The 25,015-nt window shown below is 40.2% G+C and overlaps 1 protein-coding gene across 2 annotated transcripts in view; it reads right to left on the bottom strand.

Annotated features, from left to right (window-relative positions):
- NEGR1 (neuronal growth regulator 1) overlaps window positions 1-25,015 on the bottom strand; it is a 598,170-nt gene that overhangs the window by 53,137 nt on the left and 520,018 nt on the right. The window contains exon 7 of one of the 2 annotated variants that reach the window (XM_077824070.1): window positions 17,205-17,246. The exons of the other annotated variant lie outside the window; for it this stretch is intronic. Coding sequence (XP_077680196.1) covers window positions 17,205-17,246 — 42 coding nt within the window. The remainder of the gene's footprint in view (window positions 1-17,204; window positions 17,247-25,015) is intronic. 2 annotated transcript variants of the gene reach the window in all.

Genomic DNA, 25,015 nt, shown 5'->3' with positions numbered 1-25,015 from the left:
ACAGTATTGAAACAGATACAGTATGCACTTTTCCTCTGAATTATATAAAGCAAGTGCCCTCATCACTGCATGTCTTTAATTTTCATAAGTCCTTTAATAATGTGTGAGATCATGAGTCCCCAATTATTTCCCTATGTCCTGTCATTATTACTTATTTAGTCATCTTCAAGAATTCAGTAGCCTCATAGAAGATTCTTCAATGCATTGTCTTCAGAATAATTATTATTATGGTAAGGGACTAAAGCATTGCATGAGACTACAGTTCAAGAAAATGACTGACCAAGTAAATATCAACAATGCACCTGATTTTCAAATGTGAGCAACTAACTCAACATCCATGTGCTAGGATCAGCATAGAGGAGCTTAAAATTGGTTTCAGTACTTAACTGTTAATTTGAACTTTCCAAATGTGGGCACCCAAAGCTAAGCACAAAAATTTGTAACAAAAATTTATAACTAGGCTCCCTTTTTGTAATCTTTTTTCTTTAATTAACCAAGCATTTTTTTTAAAGTGCTCTCCAGATCAGTACTGCAGAAGAGACAAAAAGTAGTTTAGTAGTGGTTTAATACATTCAAATGAGAAGTTCTGTGTTAAAGAATACGATCATTTAAAATCCATTTGGATTTTGTAAAAATGCTAAAAATATTTGAAACCTCTGTCTACTAATATGGATGATAACCTTTTTGAGTGAATATAGAATTTTGGGACTACTTTGTTCATGAAATGTTTCACCTATTCATAATCTTCTTGAATTACAATTGCTTGGTTTTGGCATCTCAAAGATAGAAAGTAGAATTGTACGACTAGGACTCTGTTAAAATTAGTCTTTGTAGATTTGTAGTACATTTTCTGCTTGGAATAACAAATGAAAACACATTTTATCTAAGCTTTTTGGAATAAAACCTTACAAAGCATACCAACAGAGTAATCGTATGTGTTTTATAGACAATTTTTAACATTGAAAACTCAAAGTAGCAGATTAGCATAGCTTGACTGAACTTGATCATGGAAAATTGGTGAAATGAATGTTCTTTTGTGCTACGGTATTTGTCTAGCAGATTCAATGTTATAGTGTCTTGATAGTGTTTACACAGTATGGAAGTGTTAAAAGTCAATGGAGCCTCATCAGTTCAGTATTTCACCTATTGAGATAGGGACTATTAATGATATTCCCCAGCTAAATAGTTCTAAGGGAAAGCTAGAAAAACACTGATAAGGAAAAAAGAAAAAAAACTACAGTAATGAGATCCAGCAGAGTTTGAGCATTTATTTTAGCACCTTAGCATGTAATTGACTTTTTTCTTTGTCAGCATGTAGATCAAGTAATGAAAATGAGTCATATTTTTTCAAAGATGCTTGGATACATATAGAGGGGAATTTACTAGACTTTATATTCCATGCTGGACTCTGGGACCCACAAATCTTGTGGTTGTAATCTCCCACCAGCACCATATACTCAGGAGTTGGCACACCTGAAAAAGGTATAGGAGAACTTCAGCTTTTTTACTTAAAAAGTAAAGTGTTTTTTTTTCATTAAAAAAGTGTTAACTGCCCACTTCATATTGACACCTTATGCTTAACAGTTTAGCTGTGACACTCTCATTACCTTTCCCAGATCTGAAGAAGAGCTCTGTTGAGCTCAAAAGCTTGTCTCTTTCACCGATGGATGTTGGTCCAATAAGCTATTACCTCACCCATCCTGTGTCTTTCTTTAGAAAAGTAACTTTCTAGCCCCTTTTATTAAGATATAGCCTGAAAATCGAAACCAGTGATAATGATTGATAGGGTTACAATTGTACCACTCTGATTTTTTTTAAAAGGTCCAACTCCCTATAGTTGCCAATAGCTGGTTTTTGACACCGGTAAAACTCATAGGCCCTGTGATTTTTTTTTTCGGGGGCCGGGGGGGGGGGGGGGGAGGGGGACCAATTGGTCCAGACCAATTTGTGGTTATGAAGGCAGTACTACCTTGGGTGCTGCTGAGTGGCTATCAAAGCCACTCTCCCCATTCTAGTTATTTCTTGCTGGACTGACTTCTCGGCAGAGCACTAATGTAGTTGTGGCCACAAGAATAAGTGGCCTAGCATGAGATGTAGCATGATCTAGTGGACTAATCACAGGAAAGAGAGCACTTTAATTCTAATCCAGTCTCTGATATTCAGTCCTTCTGTGGCCTTACGCAAGTTACAGAGAATTCTGCTGTAGGTGTGTGTGTGTGTTCCATGTGCACAAACTTAGAATATTTTAGCCAACAGTGACATTGGGGCTACACTTGTACCCTTCCCACCTTTACATTGCCTACAATGAGGGTATAAAGGGCAGAGCAGCTCCAACTACATTCAGTTCCTTCACTAATACAGAAATTCAGACTCTATTGGTGCAGAAGGAGGGCAGGTAATGAGATCTGTGTGGACAAAAGTACTCCACACAGACTCGAGAAGAACACCAATTACCGTAAGGTAAGTAACCTCTTTCTTCTTTGAGCATTTTATCCACATGGATCCCACCTTTGTTGCCTGACTAATGGCTGCCAAACTGGGCATCTGATCTAGAAGCTGGAGTAGTGATTGGTAAACACACAAACTGAACTCCAAGTAACCATCCTACAGGTCTCAAAAATAGAGACTCCCCTAAAAGCAGCTGAATATATCTACTGAGACCTAGTATAGTGTGCTCTAAACTAGAAAGGGAAGAATGTATTTAGAGTGTCTTGGAGAGCAAACCGCCTGCTCTTTAAACTGATTACCAAAGTTGCAAAGATTCTGAAAGATTTACAAAATGTCTTTGTTCTGGAAAGGTAAAAGGACATAGCCCTAAGAACCTCTAGTGTGTGGAGTTCAGCCTTTGCAGGGAGTCAGGTGCTTTAGGAAAAAATACTGGTAAAAGGTATGAATTGATTTATATGAAAATCCTTTTGGTAAACATTGTGGATATGGGCATGAGGGTAACCCTCTCCTTATGATAAATGGTTTATGAAAGTATTGTCATCAAAGCCTGAATTTCATTCACTCTGCGAGTCGAAGTGATGGCTACCAAAAATGCTCTTTTAAGAGAGAAGTAATATAGTGAGCATGATGACATGGGTTCAATGGAGAGGACTCTCTGTTCCTGGAATACTTAATCTATAACCGAGACTTTCAGCTCCCACTCATGAGTTACAGATCTTTTCCTGCTCAGCTGATCCAACACACTGTTCCATATACTTAGAAGATGAAAGCCAGTGAGGCTGATCTGATGTAGGATGCACCAGGTATGTCTCTTCTCAACATAAGGGGGATGATCTTGACTCTCCTTGTGTGTTAAAAAATGCATCAATCTTCTATTGTCTGTCAATATCTGAGTAGTGGTACCCTGAAGGAGAGGCAGAAACACCTTGTAGGCTAGCCAAACAGCCTTCAGCTCTGGAACATTTATGTGTAAAGATATTAAGCTCAGGACCACATGTCCTGTGTCTGAAGAGAGTCCAGATGAGCCCCTCAGCCTTGTCTGAATGCATCGGTCACCAGAGTCTTTGAAGAAGGTGGTGGTTGAAGCAAAATATGCTGGCAGGTGTTCTGAGGTCTTTCTACCAAAGCAGAGATGACAGTATTTTCAGGTGAACTTCTATACTGTACGTCCATGGTGCGTTTGATTGGCTGATAAATCCTCCTTAACCAGCCCTGAAGAGGCGAGAGGTGTAGTCTTGCGTGTAGAGTCATGTTAATACAAGCTGCCATATGATCCAGAAAACTGAGGTTGATTATCAGTGAGATTTTTGGATGAGACTGAATGAAAGAGATCAAGTGATTCTTTGCAGAGACTATGCTCTCATTGATCTAGAGTCCAACATTGCCCCTATACATTTTTTAGATTGAGTAGGGGTGAAAGCTGGCTTGTCCCAATTGATCTTGAGGCCTGGTTTGGGAAATAAATGAAGAACTGCATGAACATCCCTTGTGACCTTCTGCTATGAATGACTTCCAATCAGCCAACCATTGAGATACACATGGAAGTCTTTTCTCTTTATATGAGCTGCCATCTCTGCCAGATATTTGGTAAAACCCTTGGAGCTATTCAGAGGCCAAGGAGTAGGACTCTGAACTGACAGTGAAACACATTGACCATGAAATACAGAAACTTCCTGTGAGCTGAAAGGACTGACACATAGAAGCAAATATCCTGCCTGTCAGCAGTTGTGAACCAATTAATAGAATCCAAGGAAGGAATTATAGAAAAAAGGAAGATCTTTTGAAGCAACAGATGAACTAGTTCAGATGCCAGAGATCTAAAATTTAATGTTATCCTCCTTTCTTCTTTGGAATGAGTAAGTAGTGGGGATAGAAACTCTTTGTAGCAGGGCCCCCTTTGTTCCTGCCTCTGCTAGGTCTACAAAGTCACTCTGAACCCTGGGGGTTAGTATCCACTGGTGCGGTTTATTCACAGGCTTGTTTCCACCACCGTTTCACCATATACAGTTGGCCCTTCACTGTCTGCAGGCAGGAGGGAGGGAGAGAAGAGCTACCTCCCTGCTTCCACTCCCTACCTTTTCCCTTTCTTTCTGCTCTTCCTGGCTTCCTTCTTCTGAGGCTTTTATACAGTCCCAGGTTAATTAGGTGGCAGCTGTCCCTGCTTCCCCAAGTAGGGCCAGATTACCTCCAGCCAGCTGTAATCTATTCTCCTAAATGGGAGCTGGCGTGACAGAGGGCTGTATCAGCAACCCTGTGCCCAGCACCCTGTCACATCCTTGCTTCAAAACTGTGGAGGCACCTCTTCTACTGTACTCAGTTGAAGAAGAGAGTCTGTCTCCAAAAGCAGCACTGTGTCATGAAACAGGTCCCTGAAGATGGATAAGTTGGGGAATATATTTGCTAGATAATTTCTAAGAAACACTGGTCAGTAAAAATTGCAGACTATGTATCTGCAAACAAAAAGGAAAGGTGACTTCCAAAGGGAGGAGAGAAATGGTAAAGATGCTCTACAACTGGGTTCAGGACTCTCCATCAGTGCATCAAACCTGCAACCTCATGCCCATGAAGAATTTGCTGTCACAAAAAAAGAAGGCAGGCCTCTCGTCTTCTAGAAGGTAACCCTTTTTATAGAAAAAATCAGGAGCCCTGTTGTACTGATACAAAGAAGATGGAGATCTTTGCCTGAAGAAGGATTTCAATCTACTTTGCTCTTTCTTCTGCGATGGGGTGTAAAGACCGAGAGACCAAACAGAGTCATTTAGAGAATGAAGTGCTTCATCAATTCTTGAATTAAAAAGGTCATGGCCCTCAAAAGGAAGGTCCTCAATTGTGGCCTGTACCACTTTTGGAATGCCCAATGACTGGAACCATGATGTTCTTTGCACAGTGACCATAATGGCCTTTGAACTCATTGCAGTGTCAGAGGCATCCAATGAGGCTTGTAGAGCTGTCTTCGCCACCAACTGGCCTTCTTTAACCACTGACTTCAATTTGTCTCTAGTCTTCTGAGGAGAAGTTTTTCAGTTTACTTAAAAACTTTCCCCATTGAATAAAATTGTACTTAGCCAAGAAAGCCTGTTAGTTGGCTACATGAATCTTCAAACTAGCATATTAGTAAACTTTTCTTCCTATAAGATGTGTCTTCTTGGGCGCCTTGTCTCTGGGTGTAGAGTAGGGGACCCAGGCAGCTTAGACTTTTTGTGAGCTGTTGTAACAATCAAAGACAGAGGGATTGGGTGGGTAAAAATGTATTTGAATGTCCTTTAGGAGGAAACTGGTTCAGCAATCTGCTCTCTTAGATGTGGCAGAGATAGATGATGGGGTCTGCAACAGATTTTTGGCAGGGTCAAGAATGTTCTCTTTAACAGTCATGGCTGAATGACCTTGGATACCAGGTGCAAAATGTCAAATAATTTATAAGACATCTTCTGGACATTCTCTAGGGTGAGTCTCAAAGAAAGAAAAGTCTTTTTTTTTTAAAAAAATAAAGCCAACCAGCTTAAATTAAGATTTATCAAAACCCACATTAATACTAATCAAACTAACCAGCTATAAACCCTAAACTATCTAAGAGCTACATGAAAGCAAGAGGACACTGTGAGTTCTGACTCACTACCATGGGCAGTGAGCAGGAACTGCATGGCAGTTGGATTGGTTCTGCCCTTATTACCCTTCTTGTAGGAAACATGAGGGTGCACAGAGCACATGTGCATATGCCCCAGTGGACATTGCTGGCTAACAGGTTCTAGGCTTCCATGCATGGGATGCACACACCTACAGTGGGATCGGTTTGAAAAATGCTTGAAGAAGAACCTTTCATCCTTTGGTTCCCCCATTTGTTTGCTTTTTATAATATTATTTCCCTTTCTCACAGGGACTGAGGGGATGGTTAATTATTTTAGCTTTGTAAAGTACTATGTAAATACTACAGCCCCCCTGAACCAAATGGCTGGTTAGCTAGCAGCCCCCAGATCCCTAGGTTATTTGTAGAATTGTCCTCCAAAACATGTTTTATAATTATAGAAGTGCACAGATTCTATCATAAGTAGATGGTTTTCCCTTCTCCTGAAGCAGAAGACTGAGTGGAGCAAGAGGACTTCCTCCACATTTTTGTACAGTTTCAGGGTCTGTCTACAGTGGAATTGGAAATGTAATTGCCAGCTCGAGTAGACATACCCACACTTGAGCTCTGCTCAAGCTAGTGCACTAAAAACAGAAGTGTAGCTGTGGCAGTGCAAGCAGCAGAAGAGGGTAGTTACTTAGGGTCTTAGACCCTCCTGCCCCTTGTGCAGCCTGGCCACACTTCTATTTTTAGTGTGCTATCTTGATCAAATTACACATCCGCATTTCAGTGTAGGTATACCTTCAGTCAGTTAAATTTGGAGATGCTCTGAGGAATAATTTCATTAGTCCTACCAAAAATCCTGTGTATATTGATATGACCACGGTGGATGGGAGTTGGTTATGTTGGGGATGGAGGACCTGAAAAATAGCTTTGTCAGTCTACCCCAGCCACCTGAGTCTGACTCTGAGAACACTGAAACGTTTCTGCATACAGGCATTTAAACCACGCTTTTCCATGAAAACATTTTGTAAAACAATATATAATCTTCTGGTTTTGTTGAATTAATTTTAGAAAGTTTTCATAAATTAAACCAGAAGCATGACTGCATAAAATAGAGCCTGACTGACTTCAACTGGGAAAAGCTAGTAAATTGAACATCAAAACTGACCCATATTTAACTCTGCTCATTGTATATAAGTGGAAAAGAATCTCAACATTATGAAAGAACCACTTCAGATCATGCATATGTTAATGTAAGGACTTGATGGTAAAACATCAATTATTGACATGTTGGAATGTAACTCTCTGAAGGCTTAGTTGGATTCTTCATTCCTTAATTTAGATACATTTGACCCAATAGACCTTTGGTTATCTTATGATTGATCTTTTATGTCAAGACTCACTTGAACTCTTCTTCACATGCGAACTCATTGCACGATAGACTCTTATGGGAGTTTTAGAGCAGCATTATCGCAAGAGCCCCCTTTTACTTCATTGAGACACAGATTTCAAAAGGCTTATCATACCAATGATATACTGTTGTGCTTGTGCACTCAGTCATAAGGGCAAAGAGAATTGTTAAACACAGAGAGAGAACTTGGCTTAGCACACATTTCCCATTCTAAGTTAACTTCAAATATTCCTAGAAGTTCCTTTTTACTTGGAAGTAAATTCTCAGTACAACACGAAAAAAGTATTGCATTACTCTCACTAACTTGAATGAGAGTCACATGCTTAAATCCCCATGCATTACAGTGAAAACTTACCTCTGTATTCTCTAATCTTTAGATAATATTCCATTGTTCATGATTAGTTTTTCACTGATGTAGCTTTTCCCTGAGTATCAAACTCTGTCATCATTCAGAATATTTTTATCTGAACTTCTTTAAATTTAAATTTAAAATAAAAAAAAGAACACAATACAACATGCAGTTGAATACCAATGACATGTATGTCATTGGTATTCAATGTGCCTGTAATAATTAAATAACAAATTAAACACATAATATCTATTCAAAATTATTGGTTATATATAAGAATGTTAATGAACTCATGAACCATTACTACACCTGGTTGGAGCCTCTGTGGACAGTTGTCCACGGGGGCTGGAGAGAAGGGAAGAAAAATATTTAAGTGATGTCGGAAGGATCCCATGGATGGAAGACAGAATCCCATGCACTGCTACAGGCTGGGGACCGACTGGCTAAGCAGCAGTTCTTCAGGAAAGGATATGGGGATTACAGTGGATGAGAAGTTGGATATGAGTCAACAGTGTGCCCTTGTTGCCAAGAAGGCTAACGGCTGCATTAGTAGGAGCACTGCCAGCAGATCAAGGGAAGTGATTATTCCCCCTCTATTCAGCACTGGTGAAGCCACATCTGGAGTATTGTGTCCAGTTTTGGGCCCCCCACTACAGAAAGGATGTGGACAAATTGAAGAGAGTCCAGCAGAGGTCAATGAAAATGATTAGGGGGCTGGGGCAAATGACTTATGAGGAGAGGCTGAGGGAACTGGGCTTATATAGTCTGCAGAAGACAAGAGTGAGTAGGGATTTGATAGCAGCCTTCAACTACCTGAAGGGGGGTTCCAAAGAGGATGGAGCTAGGCTGTTCTCAGTGGTGGCACACGACAGAATAAGGAGCAATGGTCTCAAGTTGCAGTGGGGGAGGTCTAGGCTGGATATTAGGAAATACTATTTCACTAGGAGGGTGGTGAAGCACTGGAATGGGTTACATAGTGTGATGGGGCAAGGCCAGATGGCTATAGAAAAGTAGTGGGAGATAGATATATTAGCTCCAGGCTAAACAAATTCCTGGTACCAGGATAAGTGAAATGGAAGCTGCTCCAGGTCGATTAAGACACCTGGGGCCAATTAAGAACTTTCCAGAAGGCAGGGAGAATGCTAGGTTGATTGGGACACCTGAAGCCAATCAGGGGCTGGCTGAAACTAGTTAAAAGCCTCTCAGTCAGCCAGGTGGGTGTGCATGTCAGGAGCTGTGAGAGGAAGTTGCGCTGTTGGAGATGCTGAGTAGTACACACCATATCAGGCACAAGGAAGGAGGCCCTGAGGTAAGGGTGAAGTGGAGCTTGAGGAAGTGAGGGCTGCTGTGGGGGAAGTAGCCCAGGGAATTGTACATGTCATGTGTCTAAAAGGTCAGCTACCATAGCTGATACTATTACGGTCCCTGGGCTGGAGCCTGGAGTAGAGTGTGGGCCTGGGCTCCCCCCCCCCCGACCTTTGCCACCTGATTAATCACTGAGACTGGGAGACAACAGAGACTGTGCAAGGAAGGATAACTTCTCGTCACCTCCCTCACTGGCTTATGATGAAAATGGCTCAGTAGACTGTGACCCTTGTCTCTAGAGAAAGAAGGGTTACGTGGAGGGTCACAGTGAGCCTCTGAGGCTAGCAAAATCCGCCAGGGAACGCGGGACCCATGGAGCCAAGGACAGAGCTTTGTCACAATAGGGAAGTGGTGGAATCTCCATCCTCAGAGGTTTTTAAGGCCTGGCTTGACAAAGCCCTGGCTGGGATGATTTAGTTAGGGTTGGTCCTGCTTTGAACAGGGGGTTGGACTAGATTACCTCCTGATGTCTCTTCCAACTCTAAACTTCTATGATACTTCTATGATTCTATGTCCTATTCTGAGAGGTAATGATGGCCCAGTCCTGCCAGGTGCAGAGAACCTGCTAAGATGTGCTGGTGGCCCTGACTGCTTAGCACTTCATCAACTAAAAAGCCTGAAGCTGCTTTGCAAAGCAAATACTTCACATGGATTCTGCACACTTTTTCCGGAAAAACCTTATGGTTAGAACAGTGAAACAACAAATAAAAGGTCCCACATTTGGGTTTCCCAAATCTTTTTGTACGGGTTTATCAAAAGACACAACAGACCAACAGAACAAAATCAACTCGTGTTTAGCTATTTTAGATTTAAGAGTCCCCAGGTCTTTCAATGAGCATGGCCTTGCCTCACTTACTTTCCCAAATCTTTTGCTATAAACAGTTTGCAGAAATCACTCTCTCAGAGCATGTCTCTTCTGATCATGAGTAACATTCATCTTTGAAAGCAACATGATAGTAGACTTCACACCCACCTTCCAAATAAACCTCCTTTATTTGCAACACTTCTTGTTGTCTAACATGCCCTAGCGGGACTGATGTAGGGAAGAACAAGAACTGATACCTCTCATTCTGTTTCAACTGTTGTGCTGCCTAAATAATTCTGTCTCAGTGACAATCTCACTGTTCTTTTTAGGGGATCCTGGGGATCCTATTTGCCTACGACTTAGGCTGTCTTTTAGTTTCAGTTTCAGGACTTCAGGTAATTAAGTAATTTTCTGTACTATCCATTGGCATCTCCAGAATCCTCATGTTCAGAACCCTTGTTTTAGGCACTCACTGTCACAGTCAGCAGCAATCTACCCCTTCACAAAATGCTAAAATATTAGATTTTATGCTGCATTGTGCCCCCAAATTATTTGCAGTCTAATTTCCATTTCTTCCACTTTGCCGACATCGTCTCCAGATGGTTTTCAAGTATTTTTACCAGACAATCCCATGGTGCTTTGCAATGTACTACCAACTTCATCTGGTAAAGTACTTCCTGTCTCAAATTGGTGGCAGTGTAGGAGACTGAAGAGAATTCAGACTTCAGTCTGTTGATGGCTTAAAAAAAATCCTAATAAAAACATTTGCTTCTGCTTCTTCATTTGAATAACTTTTACTACAGAAGTAAAAAACTAGACAGTGGTATAATGTTGTCAAGTTTCTTTGATCTATTATGAGTTATTCAAAGGGAAGAGAAGAAATTTCAACAGCTAGGTCCTAGAAACCTAAAAACTTGTAGCTATTTCAAAGGCATTGATTAAGTTACATAAAAGTCTTTTTTTCTTCTTTGATAAGACTAAATTTAACATCTTTAATTTCCTCCTAATGCATGATGGTCAACTCAATGGAACTTTACCTTATTTCAAATGTTTATACTCAGCCTGGCTGGAAATACTGTTATGGAACTTTGATACATGTATAAGTGCAGCCATGTTGAATGTTTATGATTTGAAACAGGGTGGGTTAATTGTTAACCAATGGGGTGAATCCCAGGTGAGGAATTACACATAATAGTAAACTGTATTTAAAGAATCAAAAAATGTTTAAGAGCCCAGTAAAAACTAGGTAAGGAATGGAAGCATGGAAAAAATCAGAAAGACAATGAAAGGAAGGTTACTTTTTCTTTTAATAAAGAATGTATGATATACCTTTCTGCTGTTAAAGCAATTCAGTAATTATGGAGAACTATCATATGAATTTGGTCCACTTGAGTGAACAGTTCCACATGCAGTGCTAAATTATTTCATTACGTGTGCATCTCTGTATAGTCTGACAGTCAGGTGAAAATGCTTCTCTGCCATATTTGTAAATAAATTACAAACATAGTTTTAACATATTTAAGTGAAACTGATTATAGTTTAACAAGCGATCATGAATAAGTTCACAGAACTGGTTTTGGCTCAAACAGTGATTCCATGAAAAGGTGACAATATTGAAGAATGTATTTGCGATTAATCGTGACCCTTGTTCCTTGTAAAGAAACTTTTCATTTGAGGTTTATCTTCTCTCTCTTGATGTTTCCTAGCATTTTAATGCTTTTTTTAAATACAGATGTGGAATAGGATAGTGCTTTCAAATATTTTTGCTGCAATAACGTTGAATTCCCTCTTGGTCTGTACAGTAGGCAGCTCTTATATTTTTTGTATATTCCTGCTTCTAATTCAATAATCTTTTGCTACTACAGCTATCAATTTACTTTGTCTACACAAGTCCAAAAAAATTTCCAGCTGCAGAAATTGTCAATTACTCATTTTTATATCGCTCCTGAGCCAATTTTCTATAAAACAAGGTATTTTCATCTTCACATCATGAATTCTGCTGGCTAGTCAATAGTTTTTAACATGGAATTCATAATGAATGCTTTGATTAAATTTCAGGATATAATCACCATTTTATTTACTTTCTCTGTAATGATGGCAATATCTCTGAAAACCAGTGACAGCCAGTTAGTTAAATAACCCCTGCCTCTCAAAAATCTACTTTATGTTAGTTGTTTTTCAAATTATGTTTATTAAATCCTTCCCAAAATTGTCTCTGATGTTGCCTGAAATTATACTGTTTATTTAGCACTCTATATTTTGACTAGCATTTTGATCTATGAATAAACAATCTTAATGTAGCAGCAAACTTACAGCATGAAGAAAGTTTTGCCATTGTCTTCAGTAAGAAAAAGACTGGACCTACGTTTTTTAAAATTCATTTGTCATGTCTAAAGCCTGATAATTTCAGTGTACCATCTCACTAAAAACGTTATGCATAAAACTTGGAGAAGACTGTAAACCTGCTACAATGTTAATATGATCAAAATGTAGTTAGAAAAGGAATTTCTGTGTTTAATATTTATATTAAGTTTAATATTTAAAATGGTTTTTTGATTGTTCAACCAGTGGTAAAGCAGATGGAAATATGCATACAGTCTTTTGTATTTGCTTTAACATTTATGGGGTCACAAGACTGTTTTTACCGAAATGGCGACCAATAAGCTCAGAAATGCCATTTGCAATAAAAAAATACATTAGTTTTTTAAATGCACTGTACAATTTATCATAGTGGAAAACACCCCTTACCTTTTATACCTTCACCCTGCAGGACTGATCACAGTATAGTTTTCTTTTAATCTTAACACTTGCTACATTTCATAGACCTTATTTTTGTGAATAATGGTGTTAATAATTCAATTTTCCAGTCCTGTTAGTTGAATCAGAAACTGATATGACAAAGACTTTATAAAATATTAAGTAGACTTCACTACCCTCATTCTGAAAAAAAAGAATGGATGTTTCTTATGTTAATCTAGGTTTCAGAGTAGCAGCTGTGTTAGTCTGCATTCGCAAAAAGAAAAGGAGTACTTGTGGCACCTTAGACACTAACAAATTTATTTGAGCATAAGCTTTTGTGAGCTACAGCCCACTTCATTGGATGCGCAAGTACTCCTTTTCTTTTTATGTTAATCTATTAATCTTTAATTTCTACCAAAATCTTTATTCTGGTCATTTCCCCCCATAAACAAAGTCCTCAGCAACAGTACTATCCTAGTCCACGTTGTTGTCCTCCTCTGTTGAGAGTGAGGCATGCTAGGGGCTCAGATCTTGGCTGCCCTGGAAAACTTTTAATTGACTTTGAAATTACATGATATTATAGTAATAGTAACAGAATACCCTAGATATTTAACATATTCAGAATAGAAAGGTGTAAGTAATACACAGGAACTTTGTCTAGTTATGCAAGGCAAATTTAGAAAAATTCAACTGCTATGTTGATTTCAGTAGGACTAACTTTCATGAGGAAGGATTATGACTGAACCCTTATTCTTTAACCAGTTTGATTTTGTTGCAACTTTTAAATCTGTACTGTCAACAGATCAACTCTCTCTTACGTTTTTCATTTTGCAAATGTATTTTAAACTCATCTTTGAAATTATTTAAAGTTCGAATATATCATACATATATGATATTCATATCTATATCTATTCATTATCTTTTGCTTCTCTTAATTTTCTTCTCTTTGGCTTTAAAGGTGTGCCATTCCTATTTTGCAGACTGTACCTCAAACAAATGCCTTTTGTTTATTTTTAGCTCCCTTTTTACATCCCTGCTTAACCACAGTGATCTCTTGTATCCAATTTCAGTATTAAGAGAAATATATCACATTGGGATGCTGGTCTCTCACTTCATTAGTTTCTAAACTATATATTTTTGTCTGTAGTAGATTTTCCCATTTACTAAGAATTCCATAAAAAAGTCTTTGTGACCTTTTATGTTAATTCAAAGTCAGCTTTCCTAAACTAGACATGTCTGTGATCCTTGCTGCAGTACTTACCCTCATAAGTCTTTCAAACTGAATAATATTAGATGCCATGTAACTTTAACCATATAATATTTATCATTCTTGCCTCATTTCCTTGAATTAGGTCCAGAATAGCAACAGACCATGTAGACTGTTCAACACACTGTATAACAAAGCAATTCTGCAATACATATAGAAAGAATAATTCAGTGTGAAGTTTGTGCACAGTTGACATGCCATTCAATATCTGAGTTATATCAAAGTTCTGGACTCCTTAAAGGCTTCTGTTATCTATAAAAACATTTCTCGATCTACCTATATTTCACTCCGTAGAGGTCTATTAACAACAGTGAAAAATTGCCTGACTAGCTTGGTTTAACTTCAGTAGAACCTGTGTCTGTTCTTTGCAGGTCAAGTTCATCCTTCCCTTTCACCCCTGTCTCGGCTTTATTTTGTCTTTCCTTTTTATGAGAGCCATATTATGGTCTTAAATAAATCCACGTTACTGATCTTTCTTGGTAGTTTAGTTGAAATGCTTTGGATTGTCGGTGTAGGAGGTCCTGGGGTGGATAAAGGCAGCACAGTTTCTTGAGGGAAGGAAGATACAAATGGTAGCATGGACGTGCAGCCCCTCTGTGAAACTGGAGCCTCTGTATCTGTGGACTTTGGAAAGTACACTCCTTTACAGTCTGCCCAGCCTCTATCTTAATAGAGCCTTCTCAAGGTTAACCTTGGAGCTTGATGGGAAGGTTCAATATGCTTCTTAGTTTTTCTTTTGTACCTCCTCCTTATTGACTTCTACATCATTAGCCAGTGAACACTTTACTTTGGGTTATATTGTACTCTCCTTTAGTAAATCCTGTGGGGGAGGGGAAGGAGAAAGCCCATGAGTCACCTTGTGGATTTACCGGTGACTATTACCCTGATGGAAAAAGGAGATAGGGCAGGGGTGGGAAAACTTTTTGGCCCGAGGGCCACATCTGGGAAAAGAAATTGTATGGCGGGCCATGAATGCTCAGAAAATTGGGTTGGAGTGCGGGAGGGAGTGAGGGCTCTGGCTGGGGCGGGTGGGCTCCAGGATGAGGAGTTTGAGGTGTAGGAGGGTGCTCTGATCTGGGACCGAGGAGTTCTGAGGGTGGGAGGGGGATCAGGGCTTGGGCAGAGGGTTGGGGTGCGGGAAGGGGTGCAGGCTCCGGTTGAGGGTGTGGGCTCTAGGGTGGGGCTGGGGGTGAAGGGTTTGGAGTGCAGGAAGGTTCTCCGGGCTGGGATTGAGGGATTTTGAGGGTGGGACGGGGATCAGGGCTGGGGCAGGGGGTTAGGGCTTGGGGAGAGGCTCAGGGGTGCAAGCTCCGGCCAGCGCTTGCCTCAAGCGGCTCCTGGAAGCAGCGGCATGTCCCTTCTCTGGTTCCTACGCGAAGCCGCGGCCAGGCAGCTCTGCACGTTGCCCTGTCCACAGACACCGCCCCTGCTGCTCCCATTGGAGTGAACGCGGGGGCCATTGGAGCATGTAGGAGCCAGAGGGGGCCCATGCCGTGGCTTCCGGGAGCCATGTGGAGCGGTGCCCAACCCTGCTCCTCGGCTAGAGCGCCGGAGTGGGGCAAGCCCCTGCCCCACTCCCCTGCGGGAGCTCAAGGGCCAGCTTAAAATGGCTGGTGGGCCAGATTTGGCCCATGGGCCGTAGTTTGCCCACCCCTGAGATAGGGCCACAGAGGATGCAATGGGTTGGTCTCCAGTCCCTTTAGGGAAAGGAGCCAGGCTACATTGACTCCACCCCCCATTTCTGCTCCTGTAGAGGATTAACTGAGGGTTAAATTTTACTTTTGTTTTTTTCTTTACCATGTCTCACAGCAGAGAGAAGAATAGAGGCCCAAATCCTGCTTCTCTCAGGAAAAGTTTTGTGCCAATTTTTTCCCTTTTTCCCCGGAAGCATCTGACTCTCCTTCAGATACTTTTGCTAAGAAACAGTACATGTTTGTGAAACGCAGCTCGGTATATTAACTGCTTTCAGTTTCCTCCTAAAAGCCACATTTGACTACACTGCAGATTAGTAATCTGATAACATAAAAAACTCTTAGTATATTATAATAACCATTTTCTTAAAAAATAATTGTGTGAAAGGAGTTTTCTTTTCACACATCATATGTGTGGGGTCAGTTTTTCTGACCAGTTGAGAAAATATGGTTTTATAAAAATCCTTAAATTTAACTGTGCAAAAGACAACCACTGTTATATGCAAAAATGGAACCAAAATTTGTATAGCTGTTGATCCAGATTGTGCCTCCTAGGTTTCTGTTTGGAGGGACCTCTCAGCTTGCAGATCTCACTCCTTGTGTGTAAAAGGAGATTTAGCCACCTTTGTGCCACCCATGGTACAATCATCAGACCCTGTGGAGAATTCTTTACATGGACTGGGGGAAGAAAGTTCAACCGGGAAGGTCTGGAAGGGGACACATCATTTCCCCCTGCCCTGTCCCTGTGGACATTAGTAAAAAAAAAAATACAGACAGGGACTATATTATCTTTTCTACAGAGTTCCTCCTTCCACTGCATTATGGGGACACTCATGGCTGAGGCAGTCCCTGTTAGAATGATTCCAATGGAGACACATTGTTAGGGAACCAATAATAGGAAATCTCCCAGGGGTCAAGGCCTCTGTATGGATAATCCTCACCTCTCACAGATCATGGGGGCCAAGTGTAGGGCCAGGCTCTGCAACCTTTTTTACATGGAGGCAAACTCCACCTCCTTCAACAAGATGACTTCTATGAGGAGAACCTGACTTCCCTGAGATCCTTCTCTTGAGTTTTTCAGAAGTAGTGATGACCTGGAATGTTTCTTTCAGAAAAGCTAAATACATTCCTTCATTTTGTTAGATATTACAGAAAAAAGATTTACAAAAGCCAAAGCAAATGCCTTGTTTATAGTAACACAAACCAACCATCAGTTTTCTACAGCTAACACTACAAAGAGTACTAAAAGTAAAGGCAATGCACAACTAAGTCCCCTTGTATGCATTACTGCATAATCTTTGGACAGAGAGAGAGGGGAGGCAGGAGAGATACAAACCAGAACAGTTTTCTCAAAGAAAGAAACTAATAAAAGAGCAGAGTATACAGCTCAAGGAAGGACAGACCAATGAATACACAAAGACAGGAAAGAGACAATCCAGCAGTACCAGAAACAATACTGCCCAATATCAATTCAACTTATTGATATGACAATGTAAAAGTCATGATTCCTGAAGAGAGAGAGAGAGTACCCAAACATACGTTGTGAATGTATGTGGATACTGACCTGGGCTTGAGACAGGACTAGAGGTAGTAGGCTCAATAATTTCTACAAAAAGGGAAAAGGAAAAAAAAAGAACATTTGGATATTAATTACACATGGAACACAGATACAAAATGAGACAATAAACAGTCATGCAAGAGACACCCATAAGACCTTTTATTGAAAGATTCAACTGACCACCAGAGATTTTGTGAAAAACATGCAATAAATCAAACCTATGTCATGAGATTCACATCACTGTCTTTCTTTTTAGAACTATTTTATTCATGCATCACCAATACACAGTACACAGGATACCACATTCCAATTTGCAAATTTCCATTCTGCCAGCTTTCTAAACCTACCATTAAAGTTTTCAAGCCAAAATTCACAAGGAATTCTTCTTGTGAAATACTGAAACCTGTGTACAAAAAGGCTTTCTTTCACACTAAGTATTTTTGCAAACATAAGCAGTGACAAAGACTGTGAACATAAGAAATATGATTAAGACAATTCTGGCATTTTCTTAGGTGAACTTGAGGAAATAATTGTTTATTATCCTCTGTTTAAACTGTTTCTAGAAAACATACATTGAAAACACCAATATCAAACCACATTTTGAAGAAGTTTAATTTACTTGGTGCAATACAAGGAATAGTAAAAAGAAGCTATATACAATTCCAAAATTCTCCACACGTAGTATAACAAATCATTAACTTTGTGACATCTCACTATCTCGCCATGGTAGTACTTTATACTCCACTTTCTCCATTTCTTTTATTGGATTTAATAGTGCTACACAAACCAAACATACCAATCTTAATAAATATTGCACAGGTGCAAATAACTAGTAACATTTCCAAGCGGCAACTTAATGCTCTTAATTAAAAAAGATTTAACAGTAGCATTACCTAAATCCAAAGGATCCTGGGCCATACAATGAAAATACCATGAAAACATAATGCAACCGCTGAAAAAATATGAAATAACTAATAAGACAACAGTAGACATGCAAATCATAGCAAAAGAACTTCACTCTGTCGTCTCCATTTCAATTTTCCATATTAGCTGCCATATTCGATTTAATGCTGTGAGTGTAAGATTTATTCAAAATGAAACAACACCCAACATTTGCTGAAAGAGAGACATTTAATTATAAATATGGTTTCTTTAAGAAGTGCTGCTTCATTTAAAACAACAAAATGTATTTTAAAATCATGCATTATTTTGAATGCAAGTTAATAGTGTTACAGGTCCTTAAAATGTATCAAATGACAACTCAATCATCACATGAATTTATTGTGATATTTAAAATAAATCTGTTCTGAACTGGCACTTCCATGACACTGTACATATTATTTTATTAATATATGCAGGAATTCACAACTGCACTGTATTAACTTTACAATTCATTTTGAAAACTAAAACCCATGCAGTGTGAAAGGCTGACATTTTGTGCCATACACAGTGGTTTATATGAATGGATCTGAAGCTTCAGTTTCCTACATATTGCTTAGAGATGGTTTACACGATTACCCACATTTATCAGTTCAACTGGTGGAGGAAACCCACCTGATATCTGAGACAGCTTTAAATCACTTCAGGGATGGGTAAACCATAACTGCTTTGTGGCATGATGGGTACAACTCACCCTAATGCAGGATCTGCAAAGATTCTCTGCACCTTTTAATCCCCATGAACCCTCAGAACTGGGGTGAATTTCACCCTCTGAGAGTGGAGCTGCCTTCGTCTCCAAGGCCCCAATAGAACAAAACATGGAAACCCATGTGTAACGTTATATATGTGAATATTAGAGGTTAGTGGGACTATGCCTAAAGTCATACACATACATAAGTGCGCTGCTGAACCAGAGCACAAGTGAGCTCTTACCAGGGGATCTGCCTGGGAAGAGCATTCAAGAAAGATGGGAAGGCCCTTGAATGTTTGCAGTGCAGTGTTCTGCTAAGATCTGTTAGGTAGTTCTGGGTTGAAAACAAGTTCTGTTATTTTGGGACATCCATAGTACAGGTATATACACCCCAAGGAACCAATCCCAAAACCGGTGTGCTTTCACCCTGTACTATATAGATTTCACAGGGGAGACCAGTGTTTCTCAAATTGGGGGTTCTGACCCAAAAGGGAGTTGAAGGGGGGGGGTCACAAGGTTATTTTAGCCACGTGTGGTATTGCCACCCTTTCTTCTGCTCTGCCTTCAGATCTGGGCAACTGGAAAGTGGCGGCTGCTGACTGAAGGCCCAGCTCTGCCGGCAGCAGAGCAGAAGTAAGGGTGGCAATACCATATGCTGCCACCCTTACTTCTGTGCTGCTGCTGGAGGTGGCTCTGCCTTCAGAGCGGGGCTCCCGGACAGCAGCCGCTGCTCTCCCGCTGCCCAGCTCTGAAGGCAGAGCCACCACCAATAACAGTGCAGCAGTACTGCAACCCCCCTTACAATAACCTTACAACCCTTGCAAGGTTTTGGGAAGTATTTTGGGGGGAAAGACGTTTCCAAACAGCTCTTCCCCAGTAACCAGTATTTGTTTGGTGGTGGTAGCGGCCAATCCAAGAACAAAGGGTGGAATATTTTGTACCTTGGGGAAGTTTTGACCTAAGCTGGTAAAGATAAGCTTAGGAGGTTTTTCATGCAGGTCCCCACATCTGTACCCTAGAGTTCAGAGTAGGGGAGGAACTTTGACAGACCCCTACAATTGCAACACCATGAAATTTCAGATTTAAAAAGCTGAAATCGTGAAATTTATTATTTTTAAAATTCTGTGGCTGTGAAATTAACCAAAATGAACCAGGAATTTGGTAGGACCCTATCTATTTGCAGACTCTAAAACAATCTGCTTACAACACCAACTCTGCCTTCTTAGATGAGTGACAGTATATGGCCTCACTGACAAGCAATGTATGCCTCATTTTGTGGAGAATCAGTGAGAGTCTGTGAAGGTTAGTGGCTGAATATATCACAGAGCAGCATTGCATTGTTGTTAGGGATGGCTTAAGTGGAAGGAACATTTTAATAGTGCATAGAACGGGGGTGAAGAAAAGTTGTCTGAAAGGAGTGAAGTGTCTTGTGAAAAAAGCTTGTATTCATATAGAGCAACTAGCAGAGGAAAAAGGAAATTAGATTAAAATTAGGTATCCCTGAAAACCAAGTGTACTGTAGGCAGGAACTATTGATAAGCATACTTCAAATGCTATCTATTAATTTTTGGTTTACTATTTTTGATCATTTGATTTGGTGGATATCAGCCCTTGCCATGTCTATATGCTTTGGAAAATCATATCTGGTTTCCCAGGTGTTATTGTTGTCTTCATTTCAATAGCATTATACAGTGGTGATATGAGTCATCTTCCTGGTTGTCCTGAGATAACATGATCTTGTTCTTATGATATTGTAGGAGTTAATCCTTCTTATTGCTGTGGTTTCCTATAGAAGTCCTGGGTTCCATTTACTGCAGACTAGTAGCAAAGTTATCTTTGCTACTGTCAGCAAGGTAACTCATGTTTTACTGTAATTTGCCATTAAAAAGAAAACGACCATTTCCACCACATCAATATTAATAAGGATTTTATTACTGTTGGGCCAAGTTCTGTAGTCATGACTCAGGGCCAGATTCTCCCATCTTTACTGAAGTTTAGTAGTACCTCACTTTGAAAGTAGTCCCATTCAGTACAATTACTTGCTGAGCAAAGTACTACTCAGCATCAGAAAGGAGGCAGAATCTGGCTGTAACTCCTTGGACAAAACTCCCATTGACTTTACACATTACTAGAATCATAGATCAAGCTATTTGGGGCTGGAATATCTTCCCCAGCTTCAAGTACCAAAACTCTTTTTTGGACATGTTTATTCATGAAGCAGTTCACCTCTTTAGAGAGAAAATAAAAACAGCTGGTTTCCTCATGAACACACTGGGCTATTTTATTAAAAATAAAAACACATTAAAGATTCATTAGTAACATTCTGCTTTTTTTTAGCATTTATTTTCCATTTCCTTTGGGCCCAAGTCTAGAATTCTTACAATATCAAGGTCTCACATATACCACAGATATTGAGGGACAGTTCTGCTAGCCATATTTTACACTGGCATATGATATGCAACTGAAAAATACATAAAAACATGACATTTTTTACTTCTATGACTTCAATGGGAATTTTTGCCTATGAGCATTGGGTCATAAAGAAGTAGAACAGTTGAGCTGTTCACACCTCCTTTCAGAATTTTGACATTTATAAATTTGGTCTAACGTGAACTTTTGCATCCATGAAACCTGCACCTCACTCCCAAAGGAGAACATAACTGTGGTGTTGTACCTCTCAGCCCAGACTTAAAGAAAAATGAATTTTCTATGGGATCATGCTTCCTAGTGGTAGCATTCTGAGTCCCATCTTGCTTCTGGGGGGAGACCACTAAATCTCTAGTTGACTAATAATTTATATAGTTTTAACAATAACATGTTGAGAAAGTTCATGGAATCAGAGTTTAAGGCCAGAAGTGACCACCAGATCATCGAGTCGGAGCTCCTGTGTATCACAGGCCACCACATCACTCGCACACTAAACCCAACAAATAAAATTCCCATTAAAACGTTACTAATGATGCACTAATGAGTTTTTATTTTTATTAAAATAGCCCAGTGTGTTCATGAGGAAACCAGCTGTTTTGTTTTTCTCTCTGAAGATCCAAACAGCATCATGAATAAACAACATATCCAAAATGTTTTGGAACAGGATAAGGTTTAAGACAGGGTGAAATATTCTAACCTAAACACCTCTGATCTAGACTCTTAATTCTGTGTAAACATAACAAAAAAATCAAGCCATAAAGCATAACAAGTGAATTCCTGAGAGATTAATGAATGCGTCTTTGAAATATGAGGCCAACTATGTGACGTTAACGTTAACTATCAGGCTTCTTATTGTGCCCTAAGTGTGATCCCACGCATTTATTTCAGGTGTGCAACAGCTGCCATGTGGCTCCGCAAAAGCTACTGTAAGTCCCAAGTTGTTGTAATGGATTCTGGGAGTGTATGTAGAAGCACATCTTAGGCATCCTGGAACTGAAACAGCAAAACCCAGCACAGGCTTTTCTGGAGAGCACAGCCCAAGGCACGTACAGCCACAGTCTAAAACACATCGGTAAAAGCCGATAAAGCAAGACAGAGTAATTTCTTTGAAAGCGTGCATATATGTCTTTTAAGGTTCATCTTGCTTTAAATATACCTCAGCAATGACAGTATGAATGGGTGATGATCATCAAGGTGCTTCCAGGAGTCATGTGACTGTGGAAAATGGACCCATGAAGATCAGTATTTCTGAATAAGCACATCTTGAATGAGAGTTCCTATCACTTTAAGGGTTCTGCCATAAATTGCAGACCTACAGAGTTGCTGAGCAAGCTGGAATACCCTAACTGAAGTTTGTGGAAATATGTAAGTAGCAAGATCAGTGTATTTGATAGCTGTTTAATTTGTGCTGATCTATAGCCATTTTTGCATTTCTGCAGGATTGAGTCCACAGTGAAGAGATTTTCCCCTAAAATAAGTTCATTATAAGCAGATGTTTACTATAGCTGGAACTGAAATTTACACAATGTGATACAAAAAGAAAAGGAGTACTTGTGGCACCTTAGAGACTAACAAATTTATTTGAACGTAAGCTTTCATGAGCTCACATCTGATGAAGTGAGCTGTAGCTCATGAAAGCTTATGCCACCCCCATGCCAGATTGGGCTACAACAAGCCAGAGCAGCTGCACAAGGCAGCAGCCAATCAGGGAGGGCCTGTTAGAGAGCCAATCAGGGCCAGTGTTACAGCCAATCAGGGATAGGCTAGGCACTATATAAAGGCTGCCCAGGAAGGGAGCAGGCAGTCTCTCTCAGACCTTCAAGGGAGAAGGTCTGTCTCCTGAGTGAAGGAGACTGGCACCCAGGACAGTGCAGCGCAGGCTTGGGAGAGCTGAGGAGAGCTCCAGCCCAATACCTGCCAGGCTGCAGGCCCTGATAGAAGGGCCCACAAGGGGCAAGCGGGCTGAAGGGGAAGCGGCCCAGGGAGGAGAGGTGAACAAAGGGAGCGAAGGAGGGCAGGGATGCTGCTGCCAGAGGGTCCCTGGGCCGAGAGCCAGAGTAGAGGGTGGGCCTGGGTCCCCCCTTCCCCCTTGTACTACACCTGGCTGTTAGGAGTGGCCATAGCGTACTGTACCCAACCCCTGATAGAAGGGATTAGACTCTGAGGATGTGGTTGGCCACTGCTGCTGGGATGAAGTGAAAAGACTGCTGTTAACCCCCCCTCCCCCCGGAAGGGGGTGAGTGTGGACTTGGGGGCACTGCTGGAGGGCAGCGTCCTGAAGAGGACACTGTGAGCTGGGAGCAACGCAAGTCGAGAATCAAATCGAGGGCAAGAGACGGACGGGACATCACCGGCAGAGGGCGCTCTGCATGAACTGAGCTAATTCCCAGGAGTGACCAATAGGAGGTGCTGCGGTGGTGAGTCCCAACCCCATCACATGGACACATGCTGTTAGAACATTTATCCACCATACACTATCATGTATTCCCTAAATGAGTTCTCCAGCTTTTTTCCCCATCTTCAAATCTTATTGATGAAAGAAGAGAGAGAACAATGTAGATCCAAGAAATTTAAGATTTGGGTCATGATCCACCAGGAGAAACTAGAGAAGTCTGACATACAGAGGAGAATCAGCTCAATCTTCAGCACTACTCAGATTGCTTTCTTGTTTCTCCTTTTTCTTGAAGAGGAAATGCTGGTTCTTTTTCAGTGTTTATTCTGACATAAAAATAAAGCAAAACAGAAGCATAAGAAAAAGCGATCTTTTCTGCTTGAACTCCTTGCATATTGTGTAATGAACATAGAGAACTTTTAATCACACGAGGCCCCATGCACACAATTTATGCTTTCCCTCCTATCCATGTGGTAACTTGCCTTTTAGGCACAGTATTCAGCAATTTTTTTATAACAAACTGGAAATGACATAATACTTACTTTAAGGGACTGGCCTCTTTAGCTCCTGGCACTCATGGTCCACTTGCCTGTTTTCTTCCTCACTGGAAAAATCACCTGTTTCTCAGGACCAGGGAAAAGATGACCAAATATCTTCGTTGAAGACTTTTCTAAATGCAGTTCTCCTCCAAATGCACCGATCATTTACAACTACATAACTTTAACATCACATTGACAACATACGGAAAAAATATCCTATTCATCCATGAGTATAAAGAAGTTAAGGATATCTTCTGCTAATCATGGCCTTTAAAAACAAAACAGAAAATACCTTTTTTATATTGAACAATATTAAACAATGAAATATTCTCTTCCATATTAAGAATAAAGAATACACAAGAAAGCTTACCATAAGTATCTTTCTACTTGCCAATTTGCATAGTCCCAGCAGGGACAGAGAGAACTGTGCATCCAAAACACATTGATGTGAAAGATTTTACTTTACTGGGATCCATGAATGCAAAGATGGGCTTCAAAGTAATATGTTGTATGTTGTTCATCAGCTGACAATGGTGTTGATAAGGCCATTTCAAACACATTATGCGATTACAATTGTTAAGCAATACCAAAATCATGATGTTCTCTTCTATTTTGTGGATTTTGCATTCAATATTGTTTCAGAAATAAACTAGACTATTAAAAAGGGGCTTTTCAAAAGAAGAGCCCTCAGTAATATAAACAGCTCTTTGAGCCACATGAGGCTTGTATAGCCTACCACAGGTTTGCAAGTCTACATTATCTGCAAGGTTCATAGAACTGACTTTTGTGATTAACTCAAACCTTTGTGATAGAAAAGACAAGTTCTATG

Source organism: Eretmochelys imbricata, chromosome 8 (assembly GCF_965152235.1).
Source record: "Eretmochelys imbricata isolate rEreImb1 chromosome 8, rEreImb1.hap1, whole genome shotgun sequence".
In the NCBI taxonomy this organism is placed as follows: domain Eukaryota; kingdom Metazoa; phylum Chordata; order Testudines; family Cheloniidae; genus Eretmochelys; species Eretmochelys imbricata.
The sequence above is the reverse complement of the archived record's forward strand: the minus strand, read 5'-3'. Positions and strand labels throughout refer to the sequence as shown.